This window comes from Anser cygnoides, chromosome 3, assembly GCF_040182565.1.
Source record: "Anser cygnoides isolate HZ-2024a breed goose chromosome 3, Taihu_goose_T2T_genome, whole genome shotgun sequence".
Classification (NCBI taxonomy): Eukaryota; Metazoa; Chordata; class Aves; order Anseriformes; family Anatidae; genus Anser; species Anser cygnoides.
In genome coordinates, this window is record NC_089875.1 from 5,385,586 (window position 1) to 5,408,803 (window position 23,218).

At 36.8% G+C, this 23,218-nt stretch overlaps 1 protein-coding gene across 16 annotated transcripts in view; it reads right to left on the minus strand.

Moving 5' to 3' along the window:
• PLCB4 (phospholipase C beta 4) overlaps positions 1-23,218 on the minus strand; it is a 202,001-nt gene that overhangs the window by 31,927 nt on the left and 146,856 nt on the right. For 14 of the 16 annotated variants that reach the window (XR_010830808.1, XM_048060780.2, XM_048060775.2 and 11 more), the window contains 10 exons: positions 21,489-21,524; positions 18,640-18,781; positions 17,938-18,022; positions 17,582-17,706; positions 15,598-15,649; positions 13,206-13,308; positions 10,789-10,953; positions 7,816-8,020; positions 2,853-2,941; positions 2,139-2,289 (listed from right to left, as the gene is read on the minus strand). Coding sequence is in view for 15 of the 16 variants with exons in the window: in XM_048060780.2 (XP_047916737.1) it covers positions 2,139-2,289; positions 2,853-2,941; positions 7,816-8,020; positions 10,789-10,953; positions 13,206-13,308; positions 15,598-15,649; positions 17,582-17,706; positions 17,938-18,022; positions 18,640-18,781; positions 21,489-21,524 (1,153 nt within the window). In the remaining variant the exon portion in view is untranslated. The remainder of the gene's footprint in view (positions 1-2,138; positions 2,290-2,852; positions 2,942-7,815; positions 8,021-10,788; positions 10,954-13,205; positions 13,309-15,597; positions 15,650-17,581; positions 17,707-17,937; positions 18,023-18,639; positions 18,782-21,488; positions 21,525-23,218) is intronic. The other 2 variants (XM_013182092.3, XM_013182083.3) reach the window with 1 other exon arrangement.

A 23,218-nucleotide genomic window follows, 5' to 3' on the forward strand; every position in this document is an offset into this window, starting at 1 on the left:
CAAGACTAAAGGAGAATTAAAAGAGGAGAAACAAAAAATCACAGTAAGTAGAAATTCTAATGAAAATTCAATGTTACAATCAAATCTATCATGCAAGAATTAATGTACTACTTAGATGAATGAAAATATATTCTGATCTCCTGAACTGTAATGCAAACAAGAACAAATCTAATTTCATCTTTATGGTTTAATAAATGTTTTGTAACATATTATGACTTTTTTTTTTTTTTTTAAACTACTCGGCATATTCTACATGTAACCATGAATAAAAATGTCAATACAATGCCATTAGAGCTGTAATTTGGGGGCAGAGGGGTTTTTACATAAAAACATTAGATTGTTCCTAAATACACTGCAAATCTATTTGGTTAAATGCTATTAATAGTGTCCATGGACAGTAAGGTTCCTCCTGACTTGCAATGAAGTTTCTGCCTTTTAAGCTGAATTTAACTGATAAAAATCCAGATGCTGTTAAAAAAAAAAAAAAAAAAGAGGGGAGGGGGACTGGGGCAATCTCCTCAGGGAACAAGATTTTTCGATTCTCTTAGAAGCATGACATTTTGCTCAATTATATGCTATTAACATTAGTCTTGTGAATGAGACTGGAACAGGCTTAGGCATAGATAAATACAGAGGCTCAAGTTTTCAAAATCGCAGATCACCTAACTATTACTGAAAGTCACATAGAGAACAACGTAAAAAAACCAACAACATTCTTGTGCATTTGAAAACCTTCCCCAGACACCCTCTCTTGCTGGATATGTAATTTCTAATGGTGAGGTGCATTAAACATTGTAACAGTGGTAGAATTATTAAGATCTTAAAAGATCATAGAAGCAATACAAAAATAAGGCCTGTTAGTCAGGTATAAAAATGACCAGCTCCATTTTAACATGAAAGAATGTGAATAAAAACTGCTTGCAAACAAGAACACACTAGTATCAAAATCTCAGTTTAAGACCACATCTTAAACAGGGCACCACCAAGTGTGCCATATTCTAAACAAACTTCCTGAGGCTTTTATTTTAAAATGCCAACTCATTTACTTTGTTCACCAGGTCTGATTCCATGACAACCAGGAATTAGTTGCCAACCCCAGCAAATTTCATGCCCAATTAATGCTCAATACAACTAATGTTTGTGCATCTTGGTGATGATACATGAAATATTAAAACACCTTGCTGCATAAAATAATCTGGTTTGAAGAACTTTGAAAGCATTCAGGTGCTAGAGATGACCTGTTCTATTGCCAAAAGTGACTCAGGAGAGATCACAACTTGTTTCTCAAGAGATTCCTTCACATGTTTGTATTCAGCCATGTCTGCTTATGTTTGAGAACAAGAGCAGTTAGTACTCCTTTGCATTCCTATTGATCCTTTTGGGCCAAGATGGATGAAAGAGAATGAATCAGACTAACTCTTGAGGGCCATTAACAGAAATATTTATTGTGTTCCATTCAGCTGTACCAATTTGTTTTCTCACTTAATCTTCACTACCTGTGATGAGCTATGAGAGACAAATAATCCCATCTGACTCTATAAGATGATTTTGTAGAGTGAACAGTGTATAGTGAGAAAAAAATACTTATTCATTTCTAAATGAGCACATTCAATATGGGTGTTTTTGACAATAAACACACCATTTCCATAATCACTATTCAGAGTAAAACCACACAATGAAAACATTTCTAATTGTGGGGAAATCTCAACAGAATCCGATGAATTCTAAATACCTTTAATTACTTAAATCTGCAACTCTGCCAAGGGATTTGCAGAGGGAAAAAAGAAAGCAGAGGAGTTCTTGTGGAGTGTACCAAAAAACAGTCATTCCCGTTGCTGTGGCTCTAGTAAACCTTTGGTAAACTTCTCCCAGAGTCACGTAGGTTGCTACTATTAGCAGTGGGCATACAGCTGCACAAAGAGGTCACTAAGTAAAATAAAGCTGTATTGGATTTATGCAGCCTTTTTGGTAATACATGAAATTTCTTTGCAAATAGACCAAGACCACTACCAATAGCAGAAGTTATTATCTAAAGGGTAAGAATAAATAGACCTGCAAAACCAAAAATGAGTATTAAGTACTCTGTGACTTTCTGAACCACATCAGAGCTGATGGAGAGGCCCCTGATTTTTGTTTACCTTTCTTAGCATCAGTCCCAGATCCAAAGCCTGCCGTGGTACTTGGTCGAAGCTCAGAGCTACTCTGAGGAGTCACATTTGCTTTGGCATTATTGGCTTTTCCTTTTCTATCATTCTTTGATGTGTCATTTGGTACATCAGCTATATCACTCTGGAAGAAACGTGCACATTGTAATAAATTAAATGCTGTCTTACCTGTAGTACAAGAGTTGGGGTAAAGGAGATTTCTGAACTTGTTTGCTTTATACATAATTAGGAATGTTGCAACATATTTTCAAATAACACTATACTCAATAAAGTATTTGTAACCTATTTTAAATGGCTATGAACTAAACTATGGCTCTTTTCTCACTTCTCAAAATTTTCACTTCTATAGGATGTGTTATCATGGCCTGCGGAAAGTTAGACAGTGAACAGTATTTCAGTGCGTGTTAGCACAGGCCAGTGTTATTCAGAGCAGGCCAAAGAGGCTTATATTTGCAGATGAGAAATGGTAAGGTAATATGCATCCACGGGAGAAGGTCCAGTTTACTTAAAAACAAATAACAAACAAAACACAAAAAAGCAGCAATCCAAAAATCAAAGAACTAAACTCACAGACAACTGACCAAGTGACGGTGATCTTTTCACAACCTACATTTTACATCCTCTATTATAAAAAAAACCTTCACAATATGAACATAAAAGGGCTGTTTGTCATTAAGTTCTACTTACGGTTTCAATGCCCATAGCCCTCATTTGGTCCGCTCTTTTTTCTGTTATAGACAAAAATTTCTTTGGATCTGACAAAGCATCCACAATATCTGTAAGAAAAAAAATAATAAACTTTTTATCATCTTCAGAGGCATTTAGAAATTCATCTTTTATAAGACCTTCATTCTGCTACTGTTATATCAGCCATGGCTTGCAACAACACCCCAGCTTTCTACAGTGAATTTGCCTGGACTGAAAGCACTCATCAGCAGAGCACCTGAACACATCAGGAACATGAATCAGTTTATGAAGTGCCAAAGGAGTGATATTAATCCAGGTGGTTTATTTTGGAGAGCAGAGCATAGTTACTTTAAGTTCCTCACGGCTGATGTCACTAGAATTTGACACCAGAATGGGATGTCCTGAGTGACACAGTACTAACAACTTTGCCCTTTGGTTATTTGAGGGGGTGCTGACTGACTTGGGATTGCAGGGAACTGTAGAAGATGCTCCGTTATATCTCTTAGTTCAAGCACAAAGCTAAACAGCAATTTCATTTGGGTGGTTAAAGTGACCAGACAAATCCAGTCTCACTCGCCTTTGTGATGCTCCACGCTTGCAACGTGGAAGGCTGTGAAATGGCTTTTCTGTGAACCGTTAATGACCAATATTTGAATCTGGCCCATGCCACAGTACTGCTAGTGGTATCGTAGCTCTACTCAGTACCAGACACTATCAGGCTCTTCTGTTAAAGTGGTTAGTATTAAAGACAAGCTCCAGGAAAAAGTAATGATCTCCCTTGTTTCCTCCTATTCCGTAACCTTTTTCTACCCTCTGCTCCCCAGTAGACAGTGAGGATCTGAGGTTGGTTTCTCCAGGATTTCACACCAGAGTGAAGGCTGTACTGGGTGCTGGCATCGTTTCTTCTAACTTTCTGTGTGAATGAGTCTACAGAGTACAGCGCTATGATCATTTTGGCCATTGGCACACCAACTACCTGAACCACAACCTTAGCTGTTCCCAATAAAATTGGACACTGCCACTGAAGTCAGTGCACAACTGGCATGACATCAGAATTTGGGCCAGGAGTAGGGGTGAATATGTTATGTGTTCAGCCCATCTGCCCCTGCTGGAGTGTGACAGAAATATATAAAGCTAAAATTAAGAATTGCACTGTGTAAGTTTAACCATATAGATTAAAGAATGCTTTTTCCATATACAGTGATAAAGCTGTAAGCATAGGTCTGCGGGAAGACAAAGAAACACAAATCTTTACCTGCATACTGAATAATCTTTTTTCCATGACTAATTTCAAAACAGTCAAAGAATTCACAAATGACAAAGGAGGCCCTCCACAGCGAGAAATGATTTTACAAATTAAACTGGTTCACTATCTACAATAAGAACACATTTAGAGACCACAGCAGCGATCTGCTTTGATGATCCTTCTGACACTTTAACTTCAGTATTATGGACAAAAGGGTCACTGGTCTCAGTTAATAAGCCTCCCTTGTCAGAGCAGTAACTTAGGAAAGGAAGTTTAACTGCTGCAGCCCGATTCATCATTCATTACAAAATGTTGTCATTTAATTAACTCAGGCTTTTTGTCATGACCATTAGGGAGACCAAGGAAGGTGACTCACTTGCAAAGAATCTTTTTTTTTTTCTTTACAGAATGCTGCTGAGCCCTATTTTCAGCTGCTTACAAGTAAAAGATAAATGTTTTTGTACCCTTACATTTTAAATGGACTCACTAGCATAATAGACAATTATTTCTGCAGTGACAGTTCTGACAGTCACAGTTTTCATTATTTGAATGTTGTCCGTGTTCCATGTCATATTTTTGGCCATTTTCCAAATTAGCTTACAACAATGTGAGACAGAGAAGCCAGCCCACTAACCATGTCTGTAATAAACATCCAACCCATCAAAAGCTTCAGGAGGAAGTTTCTATCTTGTTCCAATGGGGGGCTGCACTATATAATCTCTTTTTCAACCTAAGTTGTCTGTGAACTCCTTTGAAGTCACTGGATGCATTTCTCAAGCAAAATAGCATAGACTGGGCTGCCATTCCCACAAAAGTTGTATTAAATAGGAAGCATTAATCTTGATGGCTCTCTTTGTTTTCCCAAATATGTTGCCTCCAGTAACTGGTGACCCAACTATGTCTTCTGAAACTGTACTTTATATACACAAAAATATAAAGAATTTATTTTCAGCCATACCCATGGCCTTAGGACCATACCAATGGTAGCTCAGAACTGAGTGCTTCCCTCTTGCCTAACTTAGTAACCATGTCTTTTTGTCCTTGGCACTTACTCTTCAATGAAAACCCAGGACTACCCTGCTAACATGATGCGTCATTTGAAAATAGAAGCTGATTATTATCAGCTTCAAGGTAAAAATGACTAACATGTTTGGGAGAGTGAGACCTTTGTGAATTGTATTACTAACCATATGAGCGCTACACCAATGGCTCAGCATTTCTACAAGTGGGATGTGACTCATCACTGCTTTTCACACTGTCATTTGTCCTTTGTTTACGTTTCTCTTTCCTCAGTGAGGTAAAGTGGGGGTAGGGAATAACATTCTATAAAAGAATCCCTATTAAATATAGAAGGGGGAAAATCAGGGGAAGAGTACATTACAGAGGACTCTAACCACTAACCTAAGTAGCCATGATTAGTGACGTACAAATTTCTACTATAGAAGCTTCTCTTTGGAGAATGCTCCTTCATTTGCATTAATTTGCACCAGTCTTTTGTTTTATTTGGACAGAGTAGCTGATGCAGATAAACCACACACACAAATAAGTAAACTGTACAAAAATAAAATTATGCATCTTTTAAGGACTATAATAGATTAATGACAAGTTATTATTCAGTACAAGTTTTTAAATCCTACTCATACAAGTTAAAAAATAAAAAGAAAGCAGGCAGCTATTGAATCAAGTTATACCTTCCTACAGGTTTGCTAAAACAATCATGGAGGTCCTAATGATAGCTCATAAAACAATAAGAGGTGCACTGCAGATGATAGGTACTTAAAAACACATGCCAGGAGAATATTAATGATTCCACATGAGTGTCAAAAGTTATTTCACAGTTGTTCATCAGCCTGCTCTATATCGATGAGAAAAATAGATGAGGCACATCAAAGCTATCTGGGGAAGGGAGAGAAGAATAAGTGAACTCATTTAGTTCATATTAATATGGAGCCTGTTTTTTCCAACACTACACCAAGACAGGACATCCAGTTTTCTCATTCTAGCAGCACTTCATTGTAATTATAATTATACTTAGGGGGTTGTAATATTTTTTTTAAGTCCTCAAGTCTGCCAGATAAACCACCTGTAGTAATTGTGACAATGCAGTAGATCAACCAGTACTGAGCTGCACACAATTTGCAAATTCTAAACCAAATTGTTCAAATTCTATATGAAAAGCAATTCTTTCATTTATGAATTTGCATAATGTGCTTAAAAAACAATAATACCTTCTTACTATACAACCAGAACACTCAGCCACTTGAACCATACTCAAGTCCTCTAAGTTTAAATTCTCCGCTTAGAAGGTGGTATCATTCAGAAAAATGTCAATCCCAAATCAGAAGCATGTCCCTAGTTTAGGAAATATTTTAGCTGAGTCATCTACTGGCAACTTTTCTGTCCTTAAGTTGAGAAAAAAATTAAAGCCAATGCTTAAATGTGTCCCTTAGATTCATGATCCAATTACAGCCTTGAGAATCGCAAGCTTAAGCAGAAGCTTACATTTGTCTTCGTAGTCCCTGAAGTTAAATACTGTTGATGAAATATGCTGCATAAAGGCATGGCAGAGCTCCAAGACCTGTGGCAAAACTCCAGCTGACTTGCAACAGTCAGGGTTTCACATGTGACGTATATAAATGCTTCTGTAAATATTTCTTCCATGGAGTTACTGTTATTGAGGTCTAGGCCTGTTTATTTTTTAAAGTCTGGATAAATACCAGCAAACAGTCTTTTAGATACATTATCTAATGTACTAGGTAAATCTTCCCTTTCTCCAATTTGTACTATGGAGAAGCCACCAAGAATTCTTTGCATAGATACCAAATTTGATATTGTTTTTGCAAAAAGCAAAATATTTTTTTATTAACAATGTCTCACCAATCAAATTCAAGTTGAGCTTCATTTTGCTGCAGAATCAGAGCACAAACATTTAATATAATTTCTAGTTTGCAGTTTTAAGTGGTTTACATATTGTCTAATACACAAGTGAATTTCATCTGCAGTGAAGAACACAATTCCCAAAGGTACACCCTGAGGGTGAACTTACACATTACACAGATTTAAGTGGTGTAATGATTATTCTCAGCTGCTTGCTTGTATCCAGACATGGCAATTTGCCACTGCTCAGTATAAATGATGATAGCCCTGCCAAACTGATCATGGAAATGGCTCAGATTAAAAACAACTTCCCTGAAAATCCAAATATAATTACAACATGCTAAAAACATATAAACTTGGGAAAGAAAAACGCAGAATGTTTTCAGACACTAAGTTCTTTCACTATCCGTTTTTAACAACAATACACCAATATTCTCAGGATTACCAAAGTGGCTTTATTTGATAGAGTGCATGTCTAGACCTATAGGACAAACACTACAGCTTAAATACATTTCACCCTTTCAAACCTATACATTAGAAAAAAATAAAAATAAAACCTTCTTAGTATTAACAAACAGAAAACAAACTCTAGCATTTGTTTATGTCCCAAAATTTCTGTAATTTAACAGGACACATTTCGTTGCCATTAACACTGATTTACTTGGTCTGAAACCTGGTTTCTAAACTGAAGACATGAGGTTTCCATGGCATCTTTCCAGCGCAAACCTCATCTTTCCAGCATTGCATGTCTACTCCTGGCTGGTATACTGACACCACAGTACTTCAGCACTTCCAAAACACTCAAGATTTATAGCACACGGAGGTACAGGTTTATCTCACCTCCAAAACCATCAGGCACATATGTTTTAAGCACAATGTTGCAGAAAACCGTTGGAAGAGAGAGTGGTTTGTTGCCTTCATTCCGAAGTGAAATGTGTCTGTAACCTGCTTGCAGACCATCCAGAGGCAGGATCCTCTGACCAATCAACTTATTATTGTCATCATATACTGCTATTCTCAGGACAGCCAGATCAGGAAGAATAACCTGGAAAGCCATAAAATGAAGAAATTTAATGACTAATACAGTAGCACCCTCCCCACCTCCCATGTTTGAAGCAATCTGCTCATTCACTTTGTATGCTAGAAACAGACTCATCACTGAAATATAACATCAGTCCTTGCAAATCACATACTTTCAGATTCCCTTTCCTAGATTTTTTTTTCACCATAAATAATAGGTAATTTCAGAATTATCCATTCTTACACTTACACTAGCTAAATATTTTGTGTATTTATTTTACGTTACTGGTGACATCAATAACAGGCAGGTAAATACTATTTGGGAAATGGCAGATACCATGGCAACCAAAGAGTAGATAACACTGAATCAGGAGGAATTATGACCCAAAGACTGGATTTGGGATGTATCCAAAAGGGCAATTAAGAATGGAAGGAATGCAAGCAGAAGCTAATGGGGATGTATGCTGAACTTTGGGTTCTGCAGAGTGGAGAAGCAGACAGAGGACAAGACAGGGTGAAAGACCTGCTGAAATGGTGTGCTGCCAGCCAAAGTGGATACTCACAACATGAAAGGTATGCATGGTGGGCAGGAATGCTGCCAGCTATCTGCATCTGTCAGCTCTCACCTTGAGTGACCAAAAGAATAGCAAAAAATCCCCTTCCTTCCTAAGAACAAAGATGCTGCCTCTGTGTGTGGAGCAGCAAGGAGGAGACAGACTAACCAAGATGTGCAGCCTCTGTGTCAGTCTGCCTTGACTGTATGCTGGGAAAGGTTTTCCCAATCTTTCCCTACCCATTTCTATTCACTGATGCTTATGGTACAAAAGACCTAAGTGAATTGCAGCTACCGTCGGCCTTGGACTTTCCCCCTAACATTTTAACTTTAGGTTTTAGAAGCCACAGAATAAAGTATGCTTTTGGTTTCTGAACCCACCTGAGCTATTCATAGATGTCCTGCTCTATTGCTCAGGATGAGTGATAACTACTCACTCACAGCACAGGTTACCACCAGGACTGACCCACATTTCCCCTTACACAACAGAGTGACAACACAGAAATTGGTTAGAATGACTGAAGCTTTATTTTAATTAAAAACAACAAAACATGACAGAAGAACAATCGAACATGTTACCTGAGAACAACTGTGTAGGATTAAACATCAGCTTAAGGAGAACATTGTAACCCAAATAGGTCAGGTAAGATCTCTCCTCTACAGGCCACAAATGAGTACATCTTTCGTTACTTGATGGACTCAGAGACTGACTAGGGAGCAGGAGTGGGGATTGAGAAGGTTATAGTTCCCTCTCTGTTCATTTGTTCTAGGGTATCCTTGAAGGCATTCCAACCCTCATGACATTTTAGCACTGTGCACCTCACATTTTCATTTCCTTCAACCAGAAGAACTGTTCCTGCGGTGCTTACACTGTTCATCTGCCTTGGTCATCAATGTATGTTTTGATTACAGTGCTGAGCTTGATACAATAATGACCTGGGATGAAGAAAAATAATCTCTTGGCTTACAGTATGAGTTACTTGAGAGAATGTATGACCATGTAATTGTTTATTGCAGAGTAGAGCAGAAAGTCCAAGGAATATTAGCATCAGCCATCATATTCATGTCATGATATACAGGTTCCCTGCTTTTACAATGAAGCTGAGTGCACCCTGTACTTTATGGGCCTTTTGATTTGACAAATTGGAAAGCAGCAGATGCTGGCCATATGGCTAGCAAGCCATGGGCAGCATGATTGCCTGTCACGTACTTAAGCACTTTCCCTGGGCCTTCTCATACACAGGGTAAAGCGCTTGAATTCACATTCATTTCAGAAAATATCTGAGTCCAGAAGAGTCTCTTGCATTAATTACATTTCTATTAAAAAATAGTTACACTGTTTAGAAAGCAGATGACGTGTGTCGTATACCCAAGAGTAAAGTGGTATCACCACGCGGCAAAGTCTGTCACTTTGGAATAAAAGAGCAACAATTCTGCATGACAACAAAACAGGTGTAAGCAAAACAGACACTCTCAAAGACAGCACTGCTAACACATGTAGTCTGGATGAAACTCCAGCTGACAAAAAATATATATGTGTGTCATATATATAAAGACTGAGAGATAAAAACTGAACATGGGCAATAACAACTGATCTCTCTTTTTAAATCCCCCATACTAAGAAAAAAAGGTTTGTTTTTCTTTTGTTATTGAGGAAAAAAAAAAGGTACATAATGCACATGGAGGAGGGAGCTGGCAACACATCTGAGGAACACAGCACCCTTCCAACTTTTCCATGTAACAACATTGACCTTAGCTTTGGATGCAGCATCTCACCTGCCCTCTGGGCTGAAGGAACAGTGCAAGATAGCAGCCACTGCCAGGGCAGGAAAGAAGAAATCTCCAAGGAATGATGGTGTCCACCAGCGGGGGCTCATTCTGAGCAGACTGCATACCTTGAACACAGGCATGGCCACGATGGAGGTGGCTACCTCCGAGTGGGAAGAGGAAGCAAAGGGGAGGGAAAAGCCAAACAGAAACAAAAAATCATGTGACAGCTACAGAGGTTATCCATTAGAAAAGCAAAACAATGCAAAATTAAAAAAAAATCTCTCGAAAGCTTCTTTCAGCTTTAGATTGTTTACTGCAGTAAACAGGAACCCTACAAACCCTTTTTCATGGGAGCAGCACTTATTCATGTGAGCAGTCAGACTGAAGCAGGGAAAGGTAGCTCAAGTGAGCAAGGATGCTCATGTGCAAAAGGGCTGACAATGACAAACTGTACTTTCCAAATATCCTACCTTTCGAAATACAAATGATTCTTCATTGTAAACAGGGTTCAGACCATTGTTCATCACCATGCGTGTTCGAAATTCTTTACGTATTGTGTCCGTGGGTAAACCATACATATCCACTTCTACATACGTACCAATTTTTTTGTCTGATAAAAACTGACCAGATATTACCTGCAACATAATAACAGAAGAGTTAGGAAAAGCAGTACAGAGAATATCAACAATACAATGTACACAGCACAATATGAATACTGGAAATATGGATATTTTTTTATTTAGTGAAGGCACTCTGACAAAAGCTTTATACAGAGCAGATATTTATTTAATCATATGAAAATGGTATAATTACTGCTAAAATTGCACTTACTTGGAAAAATTATGATAAGACCTTAAATATAACCTTAATTTTCATTTTAGTTCTCTTATATGAACTTACAGAGTAAACTCTATAAATGTGAAATGTGACAAACAAAAAATTACTTCACTCACTATGTTACAGTATTAAAAGTTATAAACAAGTTATAACACAAGAGCCCAATTAGCTGCTGTCTACAGAGGCATTCAAAATTTTAACAAAATATGCTGAATGAAACAAGCACATTGGGCACTACTATTTCACAACTGCTCTCAAAACATGCTTTAAACTTTTCTGTTCAGAATCTATTATGTGTCTCATCTACAAAGATGTAAAAGGAACCTATTGCTCTTCTTTCTCTTTGGTGCAGGTTTTATAGAAATCACATGTCAATCTAATTCCATATTCTTTGTCTGGGAAATGCACGATGCTTAAAAAGCAAACAAACGAACAAAAAAAATGCCATGCATGACTCCTCTGTATTGCTATGTATATAAAGATTTGCTGTGATTTTACTTCAAGTCAAGATTAATCTAGTCACAGCAGGTGATTACTCCAGGGCAAATTTATATTCCACCAGGATGATCTATTACTTAAAAATATAGCTAATGTTTTCATTACTAAGATCAAGGAGGGAAGAAAATCATTGAAATGCAATTTTGCAGATCTAAGCTCATTTGAGACATTCTTTTCTTTTCATGATCTAACATTCTTCCAGGGAACACTCTGGATAACAAATCTGAAAAATGTTGTGGCTGAGGTGCACCAGTACTGGCTTTGGTCTACTCTTACAGTTTTTTATTTTTAAATAACAGTATGCATCTACAAGGGGAGTCTTGCTCTTTGTCAGGGCTTCTAGCTATCACTGCAGTACAAATAAAATTCAGAATCAAGAGACTATGCAGCAGAAGATGGACTCCTTATATAACCCGGATCCATCTCTTTCTCTCTTCTGTGCGCTCTTCCTGCTGTTTACATCCACCAAGCTTGTTTTCTATTTAATAAGATTGTACATTCTCCTCTGTAAGGACTGTATCTTCCCATGTATCAAATGTGTACAGCATTCTTCAGCAAAGCCCCAACTCAGAGTAGGCACCAAACAGTAATCATTGCAAACAAAACCTTTTATATTTTTCCTCCACAATTCTTGAATGAATTGGTTGACATTATTATTCCATTCTTATGGGTTCAGGGAAGAAGCATGGAATTATACACAAGTTTTAGTCACTCCAGAAAAACAAGTGACAAAATAAGTGATCTAAGAACCATCTCTAGTGTTTTGTAGCACTATGTTCTCACCGCCAGATTCCACTTCCTCCTTGGAGAGATTGTACTGCCTTTAAATTTTGTTTTAATTTTTAAGTTTCTGTTCTTCTGGAGGTGCAAATGAAACTTAGATGTCTACAACGCACAATGAATCCTTGTTCAGAGAGACTCTGAGATCTCTATGCTACACACAGAAAGAGACAACTGAAAGCCAAAATTTTGTTAAGCTGCACATAGGGTATTTGAGCAAAGAGAGCCAAGTGTCAAGTCAGAAAACAGGATTTACAAACAATTACCAAAATGCGATGCCTAGCCATGTTTTGGAACCACAACAGAAGATTTATAGACTTTGCTAGTCATAGATGAGTCTAAAGTAATGACCTCAATCACAGGAGCCACTTTTCTCTACTTATTTTGAAAATATCCTGTCCACATATGCCCATATTCCTCCTTGCCCTGTGGTGAGGAGTGAAGTTTGTAGTTTCATACTATCCACAGAAATGAACTCCACTCATTTACTCATTTCTGATGTAAATCAAGAAGAGCATGAGGGGGCTTAACATTCAGTGATAATGTGTAATAACAAATCATTTCTAATTATATCACGTTCAATTCAGATCAAGTAAACACAGATGTCTTAGCTTGCAATCAAAAAACAACAACAACTGACAAAAAAAGAGAAAAAAAATCTGAGGACATACAGACAACCCAAACAGTTTTTGCAACTATCCTATTTCTATTCACATTTAAATGTGATTTGGGATGTCCTGAGATGACAGAAGTTTGTCTGCAGCAGTTTTACCTGTACAGAACACGTTGCAGCAATTACACCATCTACAGGAGTTTCAGAGAAAGGGTCAAACGTTCGATCTGGTCGCCGCATGAAATCTGGTTTAAGTAGATAGCTTATTTCAAGAAAAAGAAGAAGAAAGTTATTCTTTTGTGGAAACTGAACTTGTATTAACTACATAATAAGTGGAAATGGATGTTCTAGCTTTAAACAATGAACTCTCCTACAGCACTGTGAAATACAGACTCATTCTAGCTGCAAGTGTGAGGAAATAACACTGCGTACCTAGAATAGAGATAAATGTTAATCTTAATTTTGAATTACCAGATACTGAGGGATTAAATCAATCCTGGATTTCAAGAGGAAACTAAATGTAATGTAATAAAGGACATTTCAAAAAAATTTAGTAACACATTTTAAAAATACAGTGAGTTATATAATAAAAAAATAGATGTTCTCATTTATTTCTTAAGTGCTTTTGAAAAATACATAGAAAAATGCAGAAAAATACAACTGAAAAAAATTATTATTTTTTTTTTTTTAAATGAAGCAGTTCCAGAGAGTCAAGACTCACACAATAAATTTCAGCTTGAAGCTAATTTTTTCATCTCAGTTATAAAACCTTGGGGAAAACAGCTGATGTTAGTACTGACAGATTGTTAATTATAGTAGCACGAAAGGTACTACCATAATAACACTTACAATACATCCCTGAGGACTATACACTGGATCAACATATCAATGAAGCTAATACGTGCACTGGTGAATCAAAAGCCAAGGATTCTGCCATCAGAATAAAACAGTAGCTGATCACAAAAATGCTATGCTATATGACAGGAATTTTGTTCCACTGGTGGAAGAAAATGTGTAACCGGAGTCATCTTGCTAATTCTGTAGCCCTGACAGACCGCAGTTGCTAGTTTTTTTTTTTTTTTTTTTTTAATCAACATTCTAGCCTCTCTAGCAAATCACTGGTACACAATGTTATGAAGTCCTACACAGGATTCAGGAATAACTTAAAAAATGCTAGAAAAACTCTGAAAGACACACTCCCAATGCATTTTCTCCTATTTTTCATAACATGGTTTCTGTTTAGGAAAGTAATATTGCTTACTATTCTCACATTAAAAATGTGTGTAATTTCATAATATTTTACTGATTTAAAGTAGACTATGGGCAGAAGGGAACTATCTGAAACATGCTAAGCCTAGACTTCAAGGCCTGCTGAAATAAAAAATTTTCATGCTCTCATTTCACCAGCATGAAAACTGTAAATCAGAGAAAAAAAGGATAACAGACTGAAGGAAATGTAATTTTTAATTTTCATTGCCCTGAGTGTTTTCTCCCTGTGATGAAACAGCACCACATTTACAAAATATTACCACTATATTACTATCTATTACCACTACATTACTGTAATACCAGAAGACTCACACAAGATCCAAGAAATTTAGTGGATAATGAAGCCTGTCTCAGAGAATTTGCCAGAAGTATATAGTTGCTCTTCTACTAGGCTAGTGAATCAAATAAAAAAGGAACCATATTCTGGCATAAAGAATTTTGTTTTCTTCTGGTTTTGTTATTTTGCCTGACATGACCAGAGATTGCACTTTTGAGAAACCCAACAGCCTCTATCGGAAGAGTTCACATTTGAAAAGAAGGCATGAAGAGGCAAAGTACTATGCTGACCATTCTGCAGAAGAAGAATTTTTACCAAGCTCCATCTACTCAGATTTTCCTTCTGAATAAGACTTCTGTGAGTAAAAGAGATGTTTCTTCTCCAGGATGAGTTTGCAGACTTCAATGTGTTTCTGGACTGTCATTTCCTACAATTCCTCAAACTTTTTCCCTTCTCTTGATATTAAAGATCAATCTATCCTATTAAGGTATAAACTCAGCATCCAAAAAAAATCTATCAACATTGCTTTAGAATCCCGTTTCATGCAAAAATAATGAGCAAGAACTTAGAGATGAAACACCATTTTCTGTGAAATCTGCTCTCCACACAAAGTACAGGCTAAAAACCAAACCCAACCAACCAACAACAAACCTCAATTTACTCCAGGGAAATTTGGCTATTCTGTGAACTTGCAATGAATCTTCATTCTGAGTCATATTTTTGAAAAAAAAAATTGAAAACAGAAGCTGAAGATGGATTTAAGTACCTGTGAATGGTATTCCTGATCATCTTCATAATTTGTACACAAAGCTTCTTCCATCTCATCTTTAAAAACTGGGCATCATTAAAAAGCATACTAACTTCCCTGAATTCTGTTAATTTCTACTCCTCACTTAACGTCCCATTTTTCTTTTTTAACATATAATTAATAGTGACAAAATTTTATTAAAGCCACAGTAAAGAATTCTGATACACAGTGACAACAGTTTAAATCACATCACTCACCCGCATGATCCATTATATTCAAATTTTCCTTGATTCAACTGCATTGCTAAATCTGTCAAAAGAGAAAAATATTACTCTTTCTTCCTGAGTAATGCAGATCATGAACAATCCTTTTTAGAGAAGAAAATAAGACTGCGTGTCCAGAATAATAAGTTTAAATGAAAATTAAATTTAATGCATATAAAATACACACAGACCTGCAAACCAAAAGGAAGCAATATGAAAACTTCAGGTTTCTTCACATTCATAACAGCTTTATCAACCAAGCTGAAGCACAAGCTGTGCTTAGAAAACAGCTTCTCCCTGAATTCAAACATAGCCAGTGGTTGTGTTAAGTACCCGGGATAGGATTTTAGTCATCTAATTTTTGGCATTTACAGTACGGATTTCTCTATTCATGCTAGTGATCTAGAATCACTTTAAATAACAGACACTTTTAACAGTGAAATTAATTTTGTTCTAAGATAGACATCTAAAGCAAACATCCTGGAATTGTGTATTTCTCTACAGTGACCATACAGAACCACCTCTGATGAAGATGCCTGTAACCTGACGTCTTACAGAAGGCGAGATGAATATTGCACTTTTTCTACGGGTTTAATTGAATAACGTACCACAAAAAGAAACCACAGATATCACAGCAGCATTGCTTAGTTTAAACTTTTAAGGCACCTGAGTTTTATTTGGTGCATTATTATGACATTTGTCTATAAAGACAGAAGAGTAAACAGAAACCCTCTCCCAAACTTTATGATATGTTTTCCTGCAGGTTTCAAATTACACTGGAATACAACATCCTTGTTTAGCAATAACAAAGGCCTTCTTTTGCTCATAGACACTACTTATTAAAGGGAACAAAATTTCTTCTATATATTCTCTGTTACACAAAATACAAGATTCTCATATGCTCATATGAGGTATTATTTACTCTACTGGACAGCCTTAGCTTCTATTTCCTCAACTGTTCTTCAGCTTGCCAGCACCATTGGAACATGGAAGACTAACAGAGGAAAGTTGTTCATTTCCAATTACAAAATTAACACTCTTACTCTGCAATACAAAGGGGCTGAGAACAATGTGCAATGGGCAGAGGCAGTACTGGGAGAAGAGTGAAGCTTGCATATGTGCTCTGATCTCCAAACCATGTTCAGTGACTGGCTCACGAGCAGTGTACTCCAGTACAGCTTTCTCTTGCCTCCTCAGTTAGAAATCAGTCATGGCAAGGGTGCAAAGCTTTGCAGGACAGAGCTTGTGATCATTAGAAGTTTCTACAGTACCAAAATCACCGCTGAAGGAAAAGAAAAGCAAAAAAATACAGAACATTGGTCCTATCACAGATAGAAGACGAAAATGGAAAAACTGCTCTGTTACATATATAGCTGAAGACACTCCTATATTAATTAGAAAAGGAAACAAAACAAACACCCTGTTAGTTATACTCACACCTTGATTGAACAGAACAATAGATCTCCTCTCAGTATTTGCTGTGGAGAGGCATTTACATTCCTGGGTATTGTTCTCCAAGATGTGATCTCAGACCTCATTCTTTGATGCTAAACACATGACTCTCTAACACTTCACATCAGTTGGTCTAGAAATGCACTTGGCACAGTCACTACTTTTTACCATCTTAATTTGTATACTCCCTTCATCTTTATTTTGGAGATGTGCACAAAACTGTGCCAAAGCAGTGTTTTGTGAAAACAGTGATTCCCCTGCAATTAATATTTTTATTAATAAAACATTATCATTTGAGAAGTTATAGTACTCTCTTATTTTTCCATGAAAGGAGGCTAAATTTTCCTTCAAAGTAGAGCTTTTTCATTACTCCTTATCTTACGCTTCCATAATTCCCCCCCACCACATTATTTAGCCATATGTCCGTTTCCTCAAAAAATGCCAGAAGCAAATCCATGGCATCTGTTTGAGAGTTACTGCCCAAATCATTCTTTAGGATTGAGGTTCACTGGTCGTTGCTGCCTACCTGGGGTCTGATAGTTCAGTGAGACCATCTGGCAGCCAGCGTTCCAGAAAATTTGAGGCATGTAATTACTTGAATCCACTCGGCCTCCCTTTGGGTATATCCGACTCATTTGTCGTTTATTATAACTGTATAATTCATCAAGGAAAATGAAAGAACATCATAGAAATGTATGGTCACATCCTGGTAACTTCAGTATTTCTTACATTAATATTACTATTTCTTATCTTATAAAGCTACTTTCTTTTTTCCACTACAGACGTGGAACACTGCAAACCTAGAAATGTTCATTTGTTGTTTATCTGTAGCATTAATAGAGAGAAGGACCTAGCAATATCCAGGAAGACTTGAAAGGATACTTCACAAACTCAATGGCATGGGTCTTCAAATACCCTAGTCCAACTGATTCATTGAAAGAAGACATGTTATGATGAATATTACGTTCTAGAAAGAAGAGACAAGATATTTTAAAGCACTTTTGTAATGTCATATTCAAAATAATACACTATGGCTAACAGAAGGATATAGCAAATTTAGGTCTGCTTCCCCATTATCTGTTACTCATTGAATCAAATTATACTGCAGAGAAATTAAGCAACAATTCTGACTTGCCACTTTCTTTCACTTTCTGGGAAATTAACAAAACTTTAATTTTTTACATTACAAGAAAATTGCTCTTTAGAGCCTATGTTGTGTTGCTAGATAAGACAAACAACATGATAAATGGTCTAGCGGTGCAATATGAAAACTTCAGCTAACTGCTGACCACTGTGACAACCACTCTCACCTTACTTTACAGAAAGATGAACTAAAAAAAAGTAATATATTTGAAAGGGTCTATAGAATATAATCAACCTCAACAGCTTCATATTCTCCCTGTAATTTAGTGACTCCATGTGGATGATCAATAGAATAGCATGCTAACTTTATATTCAGGGAGACAGATGACAGTCATTAAAATAAATCTTCCACCATTTCTAAATTCATGAAATATAGAGATTAAAAAAACTACCTAGAATAAGCAGACAAATACTTTTATTTCATTCAACCTTTTATGTTACCTTCTGCTACATCGAAACCTTGAAATTTTACAGGCTGAGCATAGTTGACCATTGTTGATAAATATGGATGTATATTTGTTGTGGCACCTACATATTTGTAAGATGCCATCCACGCTTGTTCATCTTCAACAGTTACTAAACCCTGAAAACACATTAAAAAGAATAATCACTATTTGTGTATGCAAATACTGTTAGATTTTCAAATGTGACACAAAATTATACCCAAATCTGCAGAAAGTTAAAGAAAATGCATATTTATATAAGAAAAGAGGAAATTTCATGTCACAAATTATGATTTATTTTCTTGCTGATATATGCACCAAACATTCTCAATATTATAGGATGCATGTGAGAGGACCAATAATTAAAAAAATAAAAGATCCTAAGCAGTGGGTAAATATTTCATGATGTTAGTAGGGTAATTCTGGGGATAAAAGAGAAACGTTACAATGGACTGAACAATGCTGGGAGATCATGCTCATTGTCACATAAATTCCTAAGAACTGCAATTTAATACACACTTTCTGAGAAGAATTGTGGCAGTAGTGCACACTGTATACTGAGTACAATTTTCTCAGCATCAAAACACAAATTGATTCAATTGCTAATTGTTACTAATAAAAGCAAACCAAAAAATAGGATTTACAGCTTTCATTGGAGAGATAGATGTGACAAGACCAACAAGAGACACAGTACCAAGCTCATATCTCTGGCCACTTACAAGAATAAATATGTGAATCCATCATTTACATGAGGATACAGTATATTTTAATAGAACTGCAAGTTTTCTGCAAGTATCTCACATCATAGAAAACCACAATATGAAGCACTTCTCATGTGGATCTACCTGCCAACTTTTGCGGATCTGTCTACCTGTCAATCTTCCTTCCACTTTTTCCTTTCCCTAAATCAGTTTGAAACATATTCTTTTCACTGGGGAGAAGAAAAAAATCTCTGTAAATCCATGCAAATTCTGCAAGGTTTACAGTTCACAGCATTTTCCCACAAACTTATTTGCTTGTTCTCCTACCAGTGAACCAACAACCAAAAAATCTAGCATCCTGTAGGCTGACTATGAACTTCAGCAAGGAAGTACTAAGTATCTTCAAAATTTCTTAAAGTACAGCTTTTTATTTTCAGAATGCAATCTGTGCTTGTCAGGAAGTTCTCCTCCATTATTGTATCAGCAAATAGTGAATAACAGTGAATAACTGCAAAGTCCTTTCTTAGGCAGTAAGAGTCATCATACTTCACAGCATTAAAGCATGGAAGAAGACAGTCCACAGTACCTAAACTACTGCAACTCATTTATTCAGGAAATGGAAGATAAAAGTAAATGCGAATCTACTTATCAGTATTATGGGCATGTATCTGCACCTGCTACATAGTTCCGACATGTTTCAAAAAACGAATTTCAAGAAAAAAATATATGCCCTGATATGCTAAGATTAGTCACAAGTACTGCGTGGAATATACAAGTTACCAGAATGAGTCCAGGTACACATGGTTTTATTCACAGTTTAGACTGAATTAAACTTCCAGAGGCCCATGAAATCAAACTGATGCCTATTTCAAAGTTGCTCACCAGGGCTCAAACCAACTGCTTTTCAGGAATGGTTGAGGGTTCACAGATTTGTTTCCTGAATATGCCAAATGATACACGCTTTTATTAGTAGAATATAGGCTTTTTTGTTAGCAGGTCAATATTATGTAATATAGTATAGATCAAATTAAGGCCAAATTCCTTCGAAGGAACTAGTCCTTTTCAGGTTCATCATCGTTGGAAGGCCAATATTCAGGAAGAACTGACCACTCAGCTTCTAAAAACCAGGCTTCTTCAATGTGCCTTCTGCTGACTGCTCAGAATTGCTAATAATATTTTACTATCTTGATCCAAAAACATCTAAGTACTGAATCATGGTGAAAAGGAATTCAAAACTGTATGCATTAGTGCTGAACAATAGCACCCTGCAGGGTATAGCTGTATGACTAAATTACTGACACACCATCTCTATGATCATTTTCTAAGACAATCTACTGGCCACTAATTTCATCTTGGTTACCTGCAGACTTGCAATTTTTAAAAATAAACAGGCTATGCTTTTTGCAGTGTTCACAGCTAATAATTTTGAACTTTAAAATTATGAACTAGGGAGGTGAAGTAGGGATGGGATGTTTCTTAAAGCCTACGGAGACAAAGTAAAGGTTACGACAGGACATGACACTTTAAGGGGGAGAGAGAGAGAACAAAGGGAGAGTTGATCTTTCTAGGTTATTTGTACCTCCCCACCATCAAGAAAAGAATCAGAACCCACTTAGAAAACAAAATAGACTGAAACAAAGTGTGGTTAGAACAGGAGCAATTTTAATGACAGAAGGATGGAGAAGAGTGGAAGGAGGTGGAAAGAGTCTTACAGAAGGGATTCTTGGGAGAAGAAATGCAGAAGTCCCAAGGGAGAGCAAAAGGAGGAAAAAGAGAGAGGAAAACAAAATGCAGTCAAGGTAAGGGAAAAGATTAAAAAATAAAACAAAGCACAACCAAACAAAAAAATGGGGAAGATGCATCTCAACACCATTCAAAGAACTGCTGTTTCCCAGTGCATGACATTTGAGACTGAGATCACACACTTCTAAGCAGGCACAAGTCATGTACTCCTGTCTGTCCCCACGTTTTCTGAGACCTACCACCAGTATACAACTAGAGGAGGAAAGGAGGCAGAGTCACTTTCAGAAATATACTGTAGGAGAAGTGAAACTGCACATAAAATTGGTAAACCACTAAGAGAACAAGTAGTATGTATTTTATATATAAAGCAATAAAACAAACTATGTAACAGCCTACATGTCACCTTTTTATTGTTTTCTTGCTCAGAATCTTCAACAGCCTAAGGGGAAAAAATATATATGCATTACCCAAGGAAAATGCAATAGGAAACACTCACAGTAAGGAAAAAAATAACAACTCAAAAAGTTAATGCATTTAGCAAAAAGTACACCCTTTTCCACTTTGTTGCATGGCTCATCTGTCCCATATGAAAAATTTGAAGTTTCTTTCAAATTTGGGTACACAAAGTACGAAATTCAGCAGCTGGCTAGCAGTTAGAACAGGAGAGAGGATGCCAGACAGTTAAGCCCAAACAAGTTCTTATCACTAGATGTTGGGGACTGGAAATTTCAGAGAAGAATGAAAGAATGTCACACCAGAGTGCACAAAGGATCATCTGGATATGTAGGCTGCCCAGACTCTGAAAACTTAAGGGTTAAGAAAGCTGTAAATGTGCTTTAGATGTCTACATTTGGAAAAGGCCTATCTCAAGATGCTATTTGCAATGGGACAAGTAAGCCTCTCTGCTGTCTGTCTTCAATTATAAACTACCAGTACCAAGTATCTTAGATAAATGTTGACTTGGCACTGAATATACATTCCTAAAGAATAAGGATCAAGTCACTGATCAGCAAAGAAGCAGAGTAGTTAACAAAGGGTATATACTGATGATGAGTGACTAATTTGAAAAACAAAATAAAAATAATAAAAAGAAAAATGCTCAGGTAGTTAAGGACAAGCTGATTTAGCAAGTGAAACCAGCCCTAGAACAGAGGAGTTAAACAGTTCAGTGGGAAGATCCACAAAAGTACTGAAGAAGCAAAGATGGAGAATTGAAGAGAAACCAAGAAGGTGACAGGTCTGTTGTCTCTGTGATACTGCTGAAGAGAGACACAGTGCCAACAGCAATGTCTACTACGAAAGTTTTTCTGTACCTATACTTCTATCTGTAGTAAGATCCAAAGGTAGCCAGGCAGGTGAGAAGAAGTGGCCAAAACACTTGAGTGACAGAGGAGCATGATCTGATAAGGTACCTTAGTACTCAATTTTTGTTTTGTTTCCCTGTAACAAGTAGCAATAATGTCTTCAGTACCAGAGCAGGATTAGTTTTGAATTCCAATGTTCTGTATCTAATTATTGTCAAGTAATATTCTGTTCCTGAACACTAAATTTCACTAAACCAAGCACCAGTAGAACAAAGGGGACTCTTACGCTGTCTGCCACCTGGCTCTCTGGTACTGCCTCACTGCAGTACCACCCCACTGGAGAGTGATCTTCCTATTTTGCCTTTACTGCTGCAGATGAAAGGGACAATCTACCCTAAGAGTTAACAATAAAGAATCCCTGAAACAAAGACAAAGGATGCAGCCTTCCAAGAAAAGTTTACTGAGCAAGAAAGCTAATACTCACCTCATATTAGGGCTCTGAAACTGAGATGCAAAGTAAAATATCAGAGCCAGAGGGAAGAAACTGCTTGCTGCGTTTAATTAGTATGTTTGGTCAAATCCTCCAACTTCATGTACACATTTTTTCCTACATACTGATTCTGTTTCCTAAATAAGTATTCTGCCCGAACAAGCAGGGTGTATTTTGATCTACAAAATTTTGTCTTCTCATGAAACTAAACATTAAGAATCTGGTGAAGATCTTGTGTTTGACTCTTCAGATAGTGCTGTTATGCTTCCACAAAACACAATGTCTTTTACAGCCTCCTCCATGGAAAGCTTTCAAAGAGATATAAGAAAGAAGCAATCC